This window comes from Trichomycterus rosablanca, chromosome 7, assembly GCF_030014385.1.
Source record: "Trichomycterus rosablanca isolate fTriRos1 chromosome 7, fTriRos1.hap1, whole genome shotgun sequence".
Lineage (NCBI taxonomy): Eukaryota > Metazoa > Chordata > Actinopteri > Siluriformes > Trichomycteridae > Trichomycterus > Trichomycterus rosablanca.
The window spans coordinates 3,056,102-3,075,731 of NC_085994.1; the positions used below are offsets into that span (position 1 = coordinate 3,056,102).

Here is a 19,630-nt window from a genome sequence, read left to right on the forward strand (position 1 = left end):
ACAAGGAGCAGGAGAACATGACGGGGCTTGTAGTTCGTTGCAAGTTTTAAATGATGAGTTGATTTGTGTGTTTTACAGACACTGAATGTTAAATCAGTCTGAGCAGAACGTGTTTATTATCTGTTTAATAAAGCAAAAATAAATGAATATAAGGAAATACAAACATTTATTGCAATTGTTACATAATTATATTACTATGAATAGAAGTGCCATCATGTTCTGTTATAAATACGTTTATTTAAACAGTTGGATTAGTTGTGTACAGTATGGTACAGGTGGTATAGATTAATTCTAATGAAAATTGAACATATACTTACAGTTACTTTAAAATAAAAGGTTAAATGGAGTTATGATACGTACAAACATGTAAAAGAGAAGAAACAGACTGGCTTGGCAGAGTATTGATAATATTTGTACATGCAAACATCTTACTAACTCTTCTGAGGCTGAACAGGGTGTATGAGGTAGGTGGTGTGTTTGGCCTGATGTTTGCTATCAATCAGCAACAGTGGGTTGTTTCTGTGATGTGAAATCATCTCCTGCAGACTGCTGAAAAGCTGAGAGAAGGACAAACACAAAGTGACAGACGGAGGGAACGATTATGGATTCATTTAACTGTTATGATTGCAAAATAATACAAACTGAATTGATGCAGCAGTACCTCTTCACTTTTCTTGCCCTCCTTGCCCAGGGCGTAGCTGCACGAGTCCTTGAGATAGCGGATGGGAACGTTGTAAACTTTCTGATTAAACAGCACAACTAGGGTAAACGGCTGCTGTGTGTTTTGAGCCGTGCTGTTTCTAACCATGAAGGCGCCGTCCTGAACCACACAATATTTAAAACCAGTTTAATAACAGGGACGAGACGTTACATGTGTGGTATACTCACACGGAAATGTAATATGTGACATATATGCCCCTATATCATAACATTATGACCACTTTCCTAATACAACAAAGTCTTGGTCCCCCTTTTGCCAAAACAGCCCTGACCCGACGAGACATGGACTCCACTAGACCCTGAAGATGTGCTGTGGTATCTGGCACCAAGAAGTCAGCAGCAGATCCTTTAGGGCAGTTGTAGCCTAGCGGTTAAGGTACTGGACTAGTAATCCAAAGGTCGCTAGTTCAAGCCCCACCACTGCCAGGTTGCCACTGTTGGGCCCTTGAGCAAGGCCCTTAACCCTCAATTGCTTAGATAATATTCTGTCACGGTACTGTAAGTCGCTTCGGGTAAAAGCGTCTGCTAAATGCCGAAAATGTAAATGTAAAATTTAACTCCTGTAAGTTGAGAGGTCGGGCCTCCATGGATCAGACTTGTTTGTCCAGCACATCCCACAGATGCTCGATTGGATTGAGATCTGGGGAATTTGGAGGCCAAGTCAACACCTCAAACTGGCTGTTGTGCTCCTCAAACCGTTTCTGAAGCATTTTTGCTTTGTGGCAGGGCGCATCATCCTGCTGAAAGAGGCCACAGCCATCAGGGAATAGCGTCTCCATGAAAGGATGTAGAGATAATCAGTGAATCAGTGTTATTCACTTCACCGGTCAGTGGTCATAATGTTATGCCTCATTGGTGTATATATAAATATATATATATATGAATGATTTGTGTCTACAGTCATAATACAGCAGTATTTTTTAAAATAGGTAAAATATGAAATGTCTCGTTACCTTGTTGACTTTCAATAATGCGTCCTCTGCTGGCTTGCGTCCACATAACCCAGCAAACCATTCTCGCTCCTCTAACCCGGACTCCTAGGAAATATTAAGATTATATCACAAATTCAATGATTTTACTCAGTGTTACATCTATCACAACTGGGTGAGAAAATTTGAAAAAAGACAGAGTCAGAGCTGTTTATGCCTAGTTCACACTACACGACTTTTGCCCTGATTTTCGCTCGGCGACTGGTCGGCGCTAGATGTGGCAGCTCGGAAGCAACTTGGCGATCGCTCTGCAATTGAAACTCGGCTCTTGATTGCTGTGTGTGAACTACTCAACAACTCGATCCGAGCGGCTCGCCGAGCACTCGCCGACTGAAGAAAAATATCTAGCGAGTCAAATATCTGTATCTGAGTTGCCCAACTGGCAATGAGTGCTATGTCGAACAGCCAATGAGAACGCAAGATACGGTGTGAGAGGAAACGCAGGGAAGGAGTGTAAACAGGTGGGACAGCGGCGTAATATAGTTTATATCAGAATACATCAGCACACACACAAGTTTTACAGTATTTCTGACCTTATCGTTCTCTACAAAACATAATACCCACGCTGCATTGCAAAAAATATTTATTAACCTCCAACTCACTATAGTACAATCCAAGCTGCTCACGTAGCCAAATCCACTGAGATTCATTTATTTTTCCTCTTTGATTTTACGCTGCACATCAGCGCACAAACTTTGATCGCTCGCTACTTGTTGACGTGCATTTTTGGACGTGGTATCATTAAACCCCTCGTCACTTCTCGCATTTGTTTTCGTGACAAAACGTAGTTTGGGAGACCAGAGAAGCTCGCCTGTGATTCCAGTTGGTCATAGATGGTGTAGTGTGTGACCCCCCATCGCCGATCAGTCGTGTAGTGTGAACTTGGCATAAGTAGTTTTTATTTACCTGTCCTCCAGGGGGCATCATTTGTGCTGTACAAACAACAACAAAAAACAAACAATAATTATGAATGAGAGCCAGACTAAAATAAAATTTGCTACCCAGCAAGCAAAACAAAACAAAAAACAACAACAAGAGAGCAGCAAAATTCACAAAACAACAAAACAAAGAAAATAATTCATTTACTCTTACCAACACAGTCTGCTGAAGGACTGGTAGGTGGGCTAAAGTTAGAGGAAATAATGTCAGTAAACAACATTTATTTAGAAATATCAGCCATTTAGTAATAAATCTTCAGATGCTCAACTTAAGTTACATCTTAAGAGTTTATACACTACTGTATTGTGTTACTTTTACTTAGACATAAAGGTGTGTTTGTTGTACCTGGCTATGGGTTTTTTAATGCCCATCTGACTGGGTGGTCTGTTGTTTGGAGGGGGTGATGGAAGTGTGGCAGAGAAAGAGTAGTTTTTCATTTCTGGCGGCGGTGCTAAAGCAGACATATGATATACACCGATCAGCCATAACATTAAAACCACCTCCTTGTTTCTACACTCACTGTCCATTTTATCAGCTCCACTTACCATATAGAAGCACTTTGTAGTTCTACAATTACTGACTGTAGTCCATCTGTTTCTCTACATACTGTTTTCAGCCTGCTTTCACCCTGTTCTTCAATGGTCAGGACCCCCACAGGACCCCCACAGAGCAGGTATTATTTAGGTGCTGGATCATTCTCAGCACTGCAGTGACACTGACATGGTGGTGGTGTGTTAGTGTGTGTTGTGCTGGTATGAGTGGATGAGACACAGCAGCGCTGCTGGAGTTTTTAAACACCTCACTGTCACTGCTGGACTGAGAATAGTCCACCATCCAAAAATATCCAGCCAACAGCGCCCCGTGGGCAGCGTCCTGTGACCACTGATGAAGGACTAGAAGATGACCGACTCAAACAGCAGCGATAGATAAGCGATCGTCTCTGACTTTACATCTACAAGGTGGACCAACTAGGTAGGAGTGTCTAATAGAGTGGACAGTGAGTGGACACGGTGTTTAAAAACTCCAGCAGCGCTGCTGTGTCCGATCCACTCATACCAGCACAACACACACTAACACACCACCACCATGTCAGTGTCACTGCAGTGCTGAGAATGATCCACCACCTAAATAATACCTGCTCTGTGGTGGTCCTGTGGGGGTCTTGACCATTGAAGAACAGGGTAAAAGCAGGTTAAAAAAGTATGTAGAGAAACAGACGGACTACAGTCAGTAATTGTAGAACTACAAAGTGCTTCTATATGGTAAGTGGAGCTGATAAAATGGACAATGTGTTTAGAAACGAGGTGGTTTTAATGTTATGGCTGATCGGTGTAGATTAGAACTTTAATAAAGGAAAAAATAGTTTAAAACAAGTTAAAAGTTAAAGATTATATAAAGATATAAAGTTTTTCTAGATTTATCTTCTGACATCAGTGTGTCTTGGCCACCCAACAACATGTTGGTATTTTGTGACTTGACCCTCTTAAGGGGGATCTGGTTTATCAAAGCAACTAAGATCTTTGTGACGGTCCATATTTGCTGCCTTTAACATGTATTATGAGCAATAAACATCATCCCAACATGTAATATTTCCTTCAGCATGTAAATATAGTTACAGAATAGGCATCACCATGCACTGCCATCCTAATGATCTGTCTTAATCATTGCATTTTCTATTTTGTACATCTGTAATATTTACCATTAATCTTATTGTGATAAATATGCATTATTGTACTCACACACAAATCATATTAATACAAACCTATTTGTGACTGCAATAATGGCAACAGATAATAAAGCAAAGAGTTTAAAAACAGACTGACCTGGCTTTACTGAGTCACTGATAATGTTGGAGTTCTGAGGAAAACAACAACACAATAATGTGCATTTATTCTTTTACAGACAGACAGACAAACAAACAGACAGACGTACAGACAGACATCTACAGTATATACAGTGTATCACAAAAGTGAGTACACCCCTCACATTTCTGCAAATATTGTATTATATCTTTTCATGGGACAACACTATAGAAATAAAACTTGGATATAAGTTAGAGTAGTCAGTGTACAGCTTGTATAGCAGTGTAGATTTACTGTCTTCTGAAAATAACTCAACACACAGCCATTAATGTCTAAATGGCTGGCAACATAAGTGAGTACACCCCACAGTGAACATGTCCAAATTGTGCCCAAAGTGTCAATATTTTGTGTGACCACCATTATTATCCAGCACTGCCTTAACCCTCCTGGGCATGGAATTCACCAGAGCTGCACAGGTCGCTACTGGAATCCTCTTCCACTCCTCCATGATGACATCACGGAGCTGGTGGATGTTAGACACCTTGAACTCCTCCACCTTCCACTTGAGGATGCGCCACAGGTGCTCAATTGGGTTTAGTCCATCACCTTTACATTCAGCTTCCTCAGCAAGGCAGTTGTCATCTTGGAGGTTGTGTTTGGGGTCGTTATCCAGTTTTCGAAAGGAGGGGATCATGCTCTGTTTCAGAATGTCACAGTACATGTTGGAATTCATGTTTTCCTCAATGAACTGCAGCTCCCCAGTGCCGGCAACACTCATGCAGCCCAAGACCATGATGCTACCACCACCATGCTTGACTGTAGGCAAGATACAGTTGTCTTGGTACTTCTCACCAGGGCGCCGCCACACATGCTGGACACCATCTGAGCCAAACAAGTTTATCTTGGTCTCGTCAGACCACAGGGCATTCCAGTAATCCATGTTCTTGGACTGCTTGTCTTCAGCAAACTGTTTGCGGGCTTTCTTGTGCGTCAGCTTCCTTCTGGGATGACGACCATGCAGACCGAGTTGATGCAGTGTGCGGCGTATGGTCTGAGCACTGACAGGCTGACCTCCCACATCTTCAACCTCTGCAGCAATGCTGGCAGCATTCATGTGTCTATTTTTTAAAGCCAACCTCTGGATATGACGCCGAACACGTGGACTCGACTTCTTTGGTCGACCCTGGCGAAGCCTGTTCCGAGTGGAACCTGTCCTGGAAAACCGCTGTATGACCTTGGCCACCATGCTGTAGCTCAGTTTCAGGGTGTTAGCAATCTTCTTATAGCCCAGGCCATCTTTGTGGAGAGCAACAATTCTATTTCTCACATCCTCAGAGAGTTCTTTGCCATGAGGTGCCATGTTGAATATCCAGTGGCCAGTATGAGAGAATTGTACCCAAAACACCAAATTTAACAGCCCTGCTCCCCATTTACACCTGGGACCTTGACACATGACACCAGGGAGGGACAACGACACATTTGGGCACAATTTGGACATGTTCACTGTGGGGTGTACTCACTTATGTTGCCAGCTATTTAGACATTAATGGCTGTGTGTTGAGTTATTTTCAGAAGACAGTAAATCTACACTGCTATACAAGTTGTACACTGACTACTCTAAGTTATATCCAAGTTTCATGTCTATAGTGTTGTCCCATGAAAAGATATAATGAAATATTTGCAGAAATGTGAGGGGTGTACTCACTTTTGTGATACACTGTACATTCAACAAACACAGTCCTGGCTACATCTGTCTTAATGAACCCCACTGACTACATGAGGTTTAGCTAACATTAGACCCAGTGCAGGCGGTGGGAGACAGCAGGACGTTAGCCAACCTGACATCCATGCTGGAGAACGACTCCCACCCCATGCATGAGACTCTGGCAGCACTGGGCAGCTCCTTCAGCGACAGGCTGCTTCACCCTAAATGTGTGAAGGAGCGGCATCACAGGTCCTTCCTTCCTGCTGCTGTTAGATTATACAACCAGCACTGTTCCAGACAGATCACGTACACACACACTTTGAACTAATCAAAACAATGTGCAACATTCTTCATGTGCAATTTTTATAGTAAATGTGCAATTATTTGTAAACATTGTTTCCAGAGTTTCCTACTGATAATTGTCTATATTATATATTGTATACTTTAAAGTGTTAATTTGTCTATTTTTTGTACCAAGTGCCCTGCTATCCCTTCGCTGCTGCAACACTGCGAATTTCCCCACTGTGGGACTAATACAGGTTTATCTTATCTCTTATGGTAATGACACAGTAGAGTGGGTTGTGTGTTGGTTGTACACTTAGAGGGGCGGCACGGTGGCTCTGTGGGTAGCACTGTCACCTCACAGCAAGAAGGTACTGGGTTCGATCCCCAGGTGGAGCAGTGTGGGTCATTTCTGTGTGGAGTTTGCATGTTCTCCCCGTGTCTGTGTCGGTTTCCTCCGACAGTACAAAGTCGTGCAAGTGAGGTGAACTGGCGATACAAAATTGTCCATGACTGTGTTGGATATAACCCTGTTAACTGATGAATCTTGTGTAATGAGTAACTGCTGTTCCTGTCATGAATGTAACCAAAGAGTGTAAAACATGGTGTTAAAATCCTAATAAATAATAAACAAGTACAGTTAGAGACTATTAAAATATGAACTAGAGGTATTTTCTTTTTTCATGTACAACTAGTGTTGAACTTCCTTTGTGTCTACTTACGTTTGTTATTTTGGTCTTAGGCACCATGGCAAGGAGCATCACATAATTGAAATATAATTCCTTCTTACGGTTTTAAAAAGGTGCCAGTAAGTTTGTCTAGTCTGTTTCTGGAGTTCTGAGATTCTGGAGATTTTTACCTATTCTTTGTGTGTGTGTATGTGTGTGTGAGTTGTTCCAATGCAAACAAAAGAAATAAACATGTCAACACCAAAATATTTGTAACTGCAAAAGTTTTCTGGAAGAAGTTGTGCCAATATTTTGGCCATCATGGTAAGTGTACCTAATAAAAAGATTGGTGAACGTATGCAGTATATATAGTGTATTTTGTGTCCTAAAGCATTCGTGTGAGTGCATCTGTGTAGACAATACTTACAGATTTGGCTCTGGGGATAGGTGGTTTCATACTGGAATTGCAAAAGAGAGCATAGCTTTTTAAGCATATTTATTTATTTGTAAGATCTGGACTTTATAGCCACTTTATAGTAATATAATAATAATAATATTTTATTTAATAAGCGCCTTTCAAGACACCCAAGGACACTTTACAATAAAAATAATAAAATGCAAAGACAAAGGAACAACTCATTAAGATACAGCTAAATTAATACATGATGAGATGGATAAGTAGTAAAGAGAAAATATTATATAATCTAAATGATGAAGATCAAATTAAATATCGAAAGAAAAATACAAAAAATAAATAAAATATTTCTAAATGAAATAAATAAATGAATAAGGATAAAATTCAACTTTGTGTTCACCCAAAGCTAGCTGGAATAGGTGTATAGTAGTACAGACGTAGATACATGTACACTTACAGAGGTGGAGGATCTTTCTTTGGTTGAAGCATACGAACACCGGCACGTGGTACAGGAGGACGAACTAAAACAATCAAACAAGCAAACAAGTAAAAAGCAACTTAGTGGAATCCGTTAACAGCGATAACAGCTTCCCAAATTTCAAGTAAAGAGTGGTATTGTTTTTATACTGTCATAACAGTCTGTGTAATGTCTATAAGAAAAGAAATAAGTGATGTGTAATTTTAATTAATTTGAAAACAGCACAAAGGAGACACATACGATAAGATTTGTTTTGTATCTACACTGATCAGCCATAACATACCACCTCCTTGTTTCTACACTCACTGTCCATTTTATCAGCTCCACTTACCATATAGAAGCACTTTATTATTTAGCAGGTATTATTTAGGTGGTGGATGATTCTCAGCACTGCAGTGACACTGACATGGTGGTGGTGTGTTAGTGTGTGTTGTGCTGGTATGAGTGGATCAGACACAGCAGTGCTGCAGGAGTTTTTAAATACCGTGTCCACTCACTGTCCACTCTATTAGACACTCCTACATAGTTGGTCCACCTTGTAGATGTAAAGTCAGAGACGATCACTCATCTATTGCTGCAGTTTGAGTCGGTCATCTTCTAGACCTTCATCAGTGGTCACAGGATGTTGGCTGGATATTTTTGATTGGTGGACTATTCTCAGTCCAGCAGTGACAGTGAGGTGTTTAAAAACTCCAGCAGCATTGCTGTGTCTGATCCACTCATACCAGCACAACACACACTAACACACCACCACCATGTCAGTGTTACTGCAATGCTGAGAATCATCCACCACCTAAATAATACCTGCACTGTGGTGGTCCTGTGGGGGTCCTGACCATTGAAGAACAGCATGAAAGGCGACTAACAAAGCATGCAGATAAACAGATGGACTACAGTTAGTAATTGTAGAACTACAAAGTGCTTCTATATGGTAAGTGGAGCTGAGAAAATGGACAGTGTGTGTAGAAACAAGGAGGTGGTTTTAATGTTATGGCTGATCGGTGTACACCTTTATAGTAAATGAATATGTATTTCCTCTGATGTAATAGCTAACAGTAGAGTGTAACCTGGTGCATGTTTGGGATGTCCATGATGTGGAGGTTCCATTTCAATCTAAAATACAAACAGAAAACAGTAACATTACACAATAACTACTGCTTTATCACAAGTTACAGCACTAAAATAATAAAATTACTAGGCGTGTGTACTAGTGATGCTTACCTGTCCTTCATTTGGATCCAAGTAAACATCTGAAAAAATTTAAAGTTTAAAACTATGGCACCTGTCCACATACAAAGTAAAAAATATATATAAAACAACTTTATACATTCCACTAATAAAAAGTCGTGTAAGAGGACATGCTGTACCTTCTTCTTGATCTGAAGGAGGTACTGCAGGGGGCCTCCTTCTAGGGGTCATTTTCTTATCAGCATTATCTTTATGGGAGACTTCAGGACCTTCAATCATATAAAAGAGATAAATGTGAAAATGTTGGTATTTTTTATCTATGTAAAATCTTGTCTGAGGAAAATGAGGTTAAGATTATTATGTGTATAGATCCTGGCTGAATATTACTGTGTATGACAAACTTTTAATATTTAACTACAGAGGTGCATTTCCTGAAGAAAATGCGAGTGTGATTGCAGTGCAGCGGGTGGGCGTGGCAGGTGGGCGGGGGATGCGTATCCAAAACCTGTATCCAAGTTGGGGTGTCATCAGTGGGCTGGACGATTTAGAGTTGGAACGGTGTTGATATCTCGAACTTTCAAAAAATAAATGGAAGTGAATGGGACTAAAAAACGGGTGTGGCAGGTGGGCGTGGGTTCAAATCCCCATGCTGTATCCAAGTCAGGGTGTCATCAGTGGGCTGTACAATTTGTAGTTGGAACGGGGTTGATATCTCGAACTTTCAAAAAATGAATGGAAGTGAATTGTTTTGAAGCAATTTGATGAAAACTTTAAATGCTATTGAAGTTATTAATGAAAATCTGTTTTTTATTATGTAATAAAGGGTAAAAGTGTCAGTATAAGAGTTGTAGTATGTAATGTGGGTTACACTTGATAAAATACAACTTGTTTTGGAGCAATTTGATGAATATTTTAAAAGCTATTGAAGTTATTAATATGATGAATCCTTTAAATGCTATTAAAGATGCTGTGTTGCGCAATAACTAAGCGGGAGGGTTGTAATAAAGTCTTTTACTCAGAAGGGCACTTATTCGAGTGCACTTACAGAGCGAATAGTTCAGCCCTCGCTGCCTACGCTACATCGTTAGCAACTTGTTATTGAAAGCAATGCAATGAGGTGGCATAGGCACGTTAGCATGTGAAATAACTTCTCTTTTCGTGTACCGCGAACTATTTCACGTTCACTGACAAACTCGCATATAATTTCATTTTTTGTAGTTTTTACACCTTACAAATCAATAATACTTTAGTTACAGGCGAAAATAAGTCAGTTTTTTGTCCGGCAGCCATGTTTTTTTTTATCTCAAACGTCCCATGCTTTTTGGCATACGTCATCATTACGTATGCTTTATGGAACCCCAAAAAGGTCAGAATTTTTGGGGGAAAAAATGGCGTAGCGGGCAAACGGGTGCGCGTATCCGAATGATTTTTTGGATTTGGGGTCTAATTAATAAGCCGGACGATTGAGAATTGGAACGGCGTTGATATCTCGAAATTGTTTCAAAATGAATGGAAGTCAATGGGACCAAAAAACGCTATAAAAACGGGCGTAGCGGACGAACGGGCGGGCGGATCCAAAAGCTGTATACAAGCCCGCGCCACATCCATCCAACCATCCATCCAACCATCCATCCAACCATCTATCCAACCATCTATCCATCCATCTATCCAACCATCTATCCATCCATCTATCCAACCATCTATCCAACCATCTATCCATCCATCTATCCATCCAACATCTATCCATCCATCCATCCATCCGATTCATCCATCCATCTATCCATCCATCTATCCAACCATCCATCCGATTCATCCATCCATCTATCCAACCATCTATCCAACCATCCATCCATCCAACCATCTATCCAACCATCTATCCATCCATCTATCCATCCAACCATCTATCCAACCATCTATCCAACCATCTATCCATCCATCCATCCATCCAACCATCTATCCAACCATCTATCCATCCATCTATCCATCCAACCATCTATCCAACCATCTATCCATCCATCTATCCATCCAACCATCTATCCAACCATCTATCCATCCATCTATCCATCCATCTAGCCAACCATCTATCCATCCATCTAACCATCTATCCAACTATCCATCCGATTCATCCATCCATCTATCCAACCAACCATCCGATTCATCCAACCATCTATCCAACCATCTATCCATCCATCTATCCATCCAACCATCTATCCATCCATCTATCCATCCATCTATCCATCTATCTATCCATCCATCTATCCATCCATCTATCCAACTATCCATCCGGTTCATCCATCCATCTATCCAACCATCCATCCGATTCATCCAACCATCTATCCATCCATCTATCCATCCAACCATCTATCCATCCATCTATCCATCTATCTATCCATCCAACCATCTATCCAACCATCTATCCATCCATCTATCCATCCATCTATCCATCTATCCATCTATCCAACCATCTATCCATCCATCTATCCATCCATCTATCCATCCATCTATCCATACATCTATCCATCCATCTATCCATCCATCCATCTATCCAACCATCTATCCATCCATCCATCTATCCAACCATCTATCCATCCATCTATCCATCCATCCATCTATCCATCCATCTATCCATCCATCTATCTATCCAACATCTATCCATCCATCTATCCATCCAACATCTATCCAACCATCTATCCATCCAACCATCTATCCAACCATCTATCCATCCATCCATCTATCCAACCATCTATCCATCCATCCATCTATCCATCCATCTATCCATCCATCCATCTATCCAACCATCTATCCATCCATCTATCCATCCATCTATCCATCCATCTATACATCCATCCATCTATCCAACCATCTATCCATCCATCCATCTATCCAACCATCTATCCATCCATCTATTCATCCATCCATCTATCCATCCATCTATCCATCCATCTATCCATCCATCTATCTATCCAACATCTATCCATCCATCTATCCATCCAACATCTATCCATCCTTCTATCCAACCATCTATCCATCCATCTATCCATCCATCTATCCATCCATCTATCCATCCATCCATTTATCCAACCATCTATCCATCCATCTATCCATCAATCCATCTATCCAACCATCTATCCATCCATAAATCCCAGCTCTGCCATGCACCCACTGTTGGGCCCTTGAGCAAGGCCCTTAACCCTCTTGGCTCCAGGGGCGCCGTACAATGGCTTACCCGGGCACACCCAACAGAACGCCCATGACAAATAAGGGCGTTCAGTTCTGTTTTTCTAATCTAATTACATTAAAAAACAAACTAAAAACTTTTAGGGGGTATAAAAATAATAACAAATAAATTATTATTAAGTAAAAAAAATGATGTGGTTGCATAAATATGGCCAAACATCCTAGCCATTGGGAGGTGCACTTGTTAATGTAGGTGCCAAGCCTGAATAAAAATAAGATGGGTTGTGTCAGGAAGGGCATCTGTTGTAACTGAGCCAAATCAGGAACAAGGACTAAAATAAGTGACCCCTAAAATACGAGTGCAGCCGAAAGAAAAAGAAAAGAGCTTTAGATGTAAAAGGATCATAATTAGTCATGATTGGTCTTATGTTCATTATTTTAGTTGAATCATGAGAATATTAATAACTATAATTAAGTATTAATGCAGTAATTAATAAAGGAATGGAGTCAAAAAGTGCACTTACATTGTCCTTCACTGGGATCAGCGTAGAACTCCTCTTGGTCATGTGGTCTCTAAGAACAAAATAATTTCTGTCACTTTTAGCTACACAGCAGGAATTTCATGTAAAATGCTGCTTTTTTATTTATTTATTTGTATTTGTTACCATTTTTGGTAGATTTTTGGCTGGTCGTGGTGGTGGTGGTGCAGCCTTTCTTTGAGAAATCACAGGCTGTGGAGGCCTCTCAGAATAGTCTACATAAAAAAAATAAACAAGACTATAAATTCACCATTCATCCAATAAGAAGCAAAAATACTGTAGAATGTACTAAAATTAAAACAAATGAAAAACAGTGAGCAAGCTCTAAGTACCGAGGTAAACGTTCTCCTCTACATGCTGGAGAGGGATTTTGATGTTCGGGCGCTCACAGGGGGGAGCTTCATACGTATCCCCATCTTCATCATCCTATACAAGGACACACAGGATTAAAAAGTGTAATTAATAAAATAAAGTGTTAATTTAGGATATAAGTTAATTAATTGAGGTATAAGTCAGTTAATTTAATTAAGGTATAAATCAGTTATTTTAAAGTATAAGTTAATTAAATAAGGTATAAGTTATTAATTTATGATATAAGTTAATTTAATTGAGGTATAAGTCAGTTAATTTAATTAAGGTATAAGTCAGTTAATTTAATTAAGGTATAAATCAGTTATTTTAAAGTATAAGTTAATTAAATAAGGTATAAGTTATTAATTTATGATACAAGTTAATTTAATTGAGGTATAAGTCAGTTAATTTAAGGTATAAGTTAATTAATTGAGGTAAAAGTCAGTTCATTTAATTAAGGTATAAATCAGTTATTTTAAAGTATAAGTTAATTAAATAAGGTATAAGTTATTAATTTATGATACAAGTTAATTTAATTAAGGTATAAGTCAGTTAATTTAAGGTATAAGTTAATTAATTTATGATATAAGTTAATTAATTAAGGTATAAGTCAGTTAATTTAGGGTAGATTCTTGGGTTTTTTTACATGTTACAAAATGTCCCAACTTTTCTGGCAGTGGGTTTGTAACATATTGAATGTCTAGCCATGGACAGTGTATTCAGTAATAAACAAAACTACTCAAACAAGTGCAGTTTATTTAAAAGGTTTACATATATGCACTATTTAGCCAAGAGCATGTTTACACCTGACCATGAGCTTGTTGGACACCCTATAGCAAAGCATGGACACTCCTCTAGGTCAGGCTTTTCACAAGACTTTCAACTGTATCTGTGGGAATCTGTGCTCATTCAGTCAGAAGGGCTTTTGGGGAGTCAGACACTGATGCTGGATGTTCCGTTTCATGAATGTGTTATGAAGGGGTTTCTGTTTAGAAATAGATCCGCTCATATTGTGGTTTGCAACAAGTAAACAACACGAGTTTTCTCTTTAGAACATCTACAGATATACAGACTTGTGTAACATCTACACTTACAAACTCTTCCTCGGACCAACCACATCCACTGTTCGTATCTAAAATGAGAAAACAAAAAGTGAGTTGAGTAATGCGTTAAGTAATACGTACAAACAGATACACGTAATACGTACAGACAGATACACTTAATACGTACAGACAGATACACGTAATACGTACAAACAGATACACGTACAACGTACAGACAGATACACGTAATACGTACAAACAGATACACGTACAACGTACAGACAGATACACGTAATGCGTACAAACAGATACACGTAATGCGTACAAACAGATACACGTAATGCGTACAAACAGATACACGTAGTACGTACAGACAGATACACGTACAACGTACAGACAGATACACGTAATGCGTACAAACAGATACACGTAATGCGTACAAACAGATACACGTACAACATACAAACAGATACACGTACAACGTACAGACAGATACACGTAATGCGTACAAACAGATACACGTACAACATACAAACAGATACACGTACAACATACAGACAGATACACGTAATGCGTACAAACAGATACACGTACAACATACAGACAGATACACGTAATGCGTACAAACAGATACACGTACAACATACAGACAGATACACGTAATGCGTACAAACAGATACACATACAACATACAGACAGATACACGTAATGCGTACAAACAGATACACGTACAACATACAGACAGATACACGTAATGCGTACAAACAGATACACGTACAACGTACAGACAGATACACGTAATGCGTACAAACAGATACACGTACAACATACAGACAGATACACGTGATGCGTACAAACAGATACACGTACAACGTACAGACAGATACACGTACAACGTACAGACAGATACACGTAATACGTACAAACAGATACACCCGCACCAGTTTATCTTAGGAGTTAAATACAGAGTAAATACATTCTGATGTGTCAATCAAATCTAATCTAATAAATTCTAATTAGAAGTTACACGTCCAGAGGAGTTTTTTTTTATGCTTAACTACTAATAAAGATTATATTTAAGTATGTATGTGTATGTATTATAATTTATATACAGTAGATATACAGTAGAATTTTTTTTTGTGACCTATAATCTGCACAATTAAATAAAAAACTGAAATCTTGAGACATTGCTCGGATTATCATTCGGATTCAGGTCTGGACTCTGGCTGGACCATTCTAAAACTTTAATCTTCTTCTGGTGAAGCCATTCTTTGTTGATGTGGAGGTATGATTTGGGTCATTGATGTGATGAAAGGTGAAATTCTTCTTCATCTTCAGCTTTTTAACAGAGGCCTAAAGGTTTTGTGCCAAAACTGACTGATATTCAGAAATGTTTTAATTGGATAGATGGATGGATGGACGGACGGACTGACATACATACAGGCCCTAGATAGATAGATAGATAGATAGATAGATAGATAGATAGATAGATAGATGGATGGATGGATGGATGGATGGATGGATGGATGGATGGATGGATGGATGGATGGATGGACGGACGGACGGACGGACGGATATATTATATATTATATTATGTTTTGACTGTGGATTGTACCTATTCGCTTGGGTGGTGGAGGAGGTACATCATGTCTAAACAAAAACAAGAGCAGTATATAAACTATGTATATTAAAATGGAGCTGATAATATTATCACACTCAGGCTGGAAGAAATTGCAGCGCTTGAATACTTACAGATTTTTTAGCTTCCCAAACAAACTCTGCAAAAAAATAAAAAGTTTAAAGTTTAATCTTTCAAAAATGCATAAATTTCTTAGTATTCCACACGAGTGATTATAAAACTGCCAGTGTAAATTCCTTCCCATGCTCAAAAGACTGTAAACAATCATATGTAAGATGTAAATACATGAATAACACGTGATAACGTTGTGAAGCTTACACACTTTCACACAGCCCTAAAATACCTGGTGTTGGTTGGTTTGTTCCTGCACTAAAAGTTCCTGGTACAGAAAGTAACAGCTCATACAAATGAGGAGGAAGCAGGAAGAACAAAACAGAATGGGGGGATGGAGCATCTGGAATAATATATCATTAATGACTTAACTACAGATTATCATGCTTAATAATATATGAGGCTTTGTTTAATTTGCAAGCAATGCTATCAGATATTTCATGACTTGAAATGTAACTCAAGTACAAACAACACATAAATGTTGGGTGAAAAAAGTGTAACAGTAGAAATTGAAGGTACCAAAATGGTGTACAGTGTCACCAGAAAAACAATGTTTTTTTATGTTAACGTGATTGTATTTGGCTCGGTGGGTAGCACTGTTGCCTCACAGGAAGAAGGTCCTGAGTGTCAAGTGTCCACCATGTTCTGCTGATTTAACATAAGTATACCAAACACATTATACAGTGAGGGAAATAAGTATTTGATCCCCTGCTGATTTTGTAAGTTTACCCCCTTACAAAGACTTGAACAGTCTATAATTTTTATGGAAGGTTTATTTTAACAGAGAGAGACAGAATATCAACAAAAAATCCAGAAAAAAAACATTAAATAAAAGTTATAAATTAATTTGTATTTAATTAAGGGAAATAAGTATTTGATCCCCTACCAACCAGCAAGAATTCTGACCCCCACAGACCGGTTATGTGCCCATGAGGCACACAAATTAGTCCTGTCCCTGTATAAAAGACTCCTGTCACAGAATCAGTTTCTTCCGTTCAAATCTCTCGACCACCATGGGCAAGACCAAAGAGCTATCAAAGGACGTCAGGGACAAGATTGTAGACCTGCACAAGGCTGGAATGGGCTACAAGACCATCAGCAAGAAGCTTGGTGAGAAAGAGACCACTGTTGGTGCGATCATTCGAAAATGGAAGAAATACAAGATCACAGTCAATCGCCCTCACTCTGGAGCTCCATGCAAGATCTCACCTGGTGGGGTAAGAATGATTCTGAGAAAGGTGAGGTCAGTCCAGAATTACACGGGAGGAGCTTGTCAATGATCTCAAGGGAGCTGGGAGCAGAGAAATGCTGGATATGACCCCAAGAACACCATCCCCACCGGGCATTTCTCTGCCTGCAAACACGGCGAGTGGAGTTGATGCCAAAGAGCTCAATTTTGGTCTCATCTGACCATATCACATTCTCCCAAGCTTTCTCTGAATCATTCAGGTGTTCATTGGCAAACTTCAGACGGGCCTGTACATGAGCCTTCTTGAGCAGAGGGACTTTGCGGGCACTGCAGGATCTCAATCCATTACGGCGAAGTGTGTTACTAATGGTTTTCTTGGTGACTGTGCTCCCAGCTCCCTTGAGATCATTGACAAGCTCCTCCCGTGTAATTCTGGACTGACCTCACCTTTCTCAGAATCATTCTTACCCCACCAGGTGAGATCTTGCATGGAGCTCCAGAGTGAGGGTGATTGACTGTGATCTTGTATTTCTTCCATTTTCGAATGATCGCACCAACAGTGGTCTCTTTCTCACCAAGCTTCTTGCTGATGGTCTTGTAGCCCATTCCAGCCTTGTGCAGGTCTTGTGCAGGTCCCTGACGTCCTTTGATAGCTCTTTGGTCTTGCCCATGGTGGTCGAGAGATTTGAACGGAAGAAACTGATTCTGTGACAGGAGTCTTTTATACAGGGACAGGACTAATTTGTGTGCCTCATGGGCACATAACCGGTCTGTGGGGGTCAGAATTCTTGCTGGTTGGTAGGGGATCAAATACTTATTTCCCTTAATTAAATACAAATTAATTTATAACTTTTATTTAATGTTTTTTTTCTGGATTTTTTGTTGATATTCTGTCTCTCTCTGTTAAAATAAACCTTCCATAAAAATTATAGACTGTTCAAGTCTTTGTAAGGGGGTAAACTTACAAACTCAGCAGGGGATCAAATACTTATTTCCCTCACTGTATAGACCAATTTTCTGGTTTCACATAAAATTACATATATAATCATACTACAATTAATAGATGCTAGCACCCTAGATATTGATACAGGAGCAGGGGGCGACACGGTGGATAAGTGGGTAGCACTGTCGCCTCACAGCAAGAAGGTCCTGGGTTTGATCACCAGATGTGGCAGTCCGGGTCCTTTCTGTGCGGAGTTTGCATGTTCTCCCCGTGTCTGCATGGGTTTCCTCCGGGTGCTCCGGATCCTCCCACAGTCCAAAAACATGCAGTCAGGCTAATTGGAGACACTGAATTGCCCTATAGTTACCTCCGCTAGGATGCACAAACCAGTGCATTGTATTGCAGGTCCCAAGCCCGGATAAATAGGGAGGGTCGTGTCAGGAAGGGCATCCGGCGTAAAAATTGTGCCAAATCAATAATGTGGATCACGATCCGCCGGCGATGTTTTTCATGGTGCATTTTACAACTTTCACTTCAACAAGAACGGCACGGTGACTCGGTGGGTAGCAGTGTCGCCTCACAGCAAGAAGGTCCTGGGTTCGATTCACAGGTGGAGCAATCTGGGTCCTTTCTGTGTGGAGTTTGCATGTTCTCCCTGTGTCTGCTAAAACAATCGCTGCTGTCTAGATGACAGGACACGTCGCTCTACCTCAGTGGTGCCTTAATAGATCACAAGTACAAGTTAACTATTCCCCTGGCACTAACATACCCTCATGCCATGGTAGATGCTGAGGACCTATCAGAGGACCCTAGTGTTCGGGCAGGTCAGTGGTTTGGCTTGGCTGGTCCTAGCAGGAGGAGTTTAAACTGGATATGAAGGAATACACACACTTCCTTGTAATTTTAGGAAATTTAGGTAATTCCGTCCCTGCCACTCTTGTCTTCGGCTTGTCCAGCAGGAGGTTTTTTGGTTGTTCAGTCCTGGATGCTGTACAGTTGCTTTAAAACAATGTCTATTGTTAACAGCTCTACACAAATAAATTTGACTCGACACACACGCACACACAAAGACACGCAAATGTGTAATAACATCAGACTGTGCTGGGGTTGTACTTACCTAGATTTGCATGCATTTGCCAGTCGTGCTTATCACACGACACGATCTGAACAAGAGTTTTGGTTTTACCTTGTGATCCAAAACTAATGAACGACACTGCCCTGACTTTTAATATTCTCTTATCACTGTTTATTCAGTTTTTATTAGTAACATAATGCATTATACTATACACGATCAGCCATAACATTAAACCATATAGAAGCACTTTACATATATTACCATATAGAAGCACTTTGTAGTTCTACAATTACTGACTGTAGTTTTTCTACATAATTTATAGCCCCACAGGACCACCACAGAGCATGTATTATTTAGGTGCTGGATCATTCTCAGCA

General features: G+C 39.9%; 1 protein-coding gene across 1 annotated transcript; it reads right to left on the reverse strand.

Moving 5' to 3' along the window:
* Positions 1–431: 431 nt before the first annotated feature.
* si:dkeyp-117b11.1 (B-cell linker protein) lies at positions 432–18,953 on the reverse strand. Its single transcript, XM_062998723.1, has 19 exons — positions 18,948–18,953; positions 16,049–16,074; positions 15,912–15,946; positions 14,348–14,385; positions 13,235–13,328; positions 13,029–13,117; positions 12,888–12,936; positions 9,366–9,455; positions 9,220–9,248; positions 9,066–9,111; positions 7,978–8,041; positions 7,533–7,563; positions 4,472–4,505; positions 2,994–3,099; positions 2,802–2,833; positions 2,616–2,641; positions 1,674–1,757; positions 662–820; positions 432–557 (listed from the first exon to the last, which is right to left on the reverse strand). Exons 1-19 carry the CDS (start codon positions 18,951–18,953, stop codon positions 432–434), a joined length of 1,164 nt encoding a protein of 387 aa, XP_062854793.1.
* Positions 18,954–19,630: the final 677 nt, after the last annotated feature.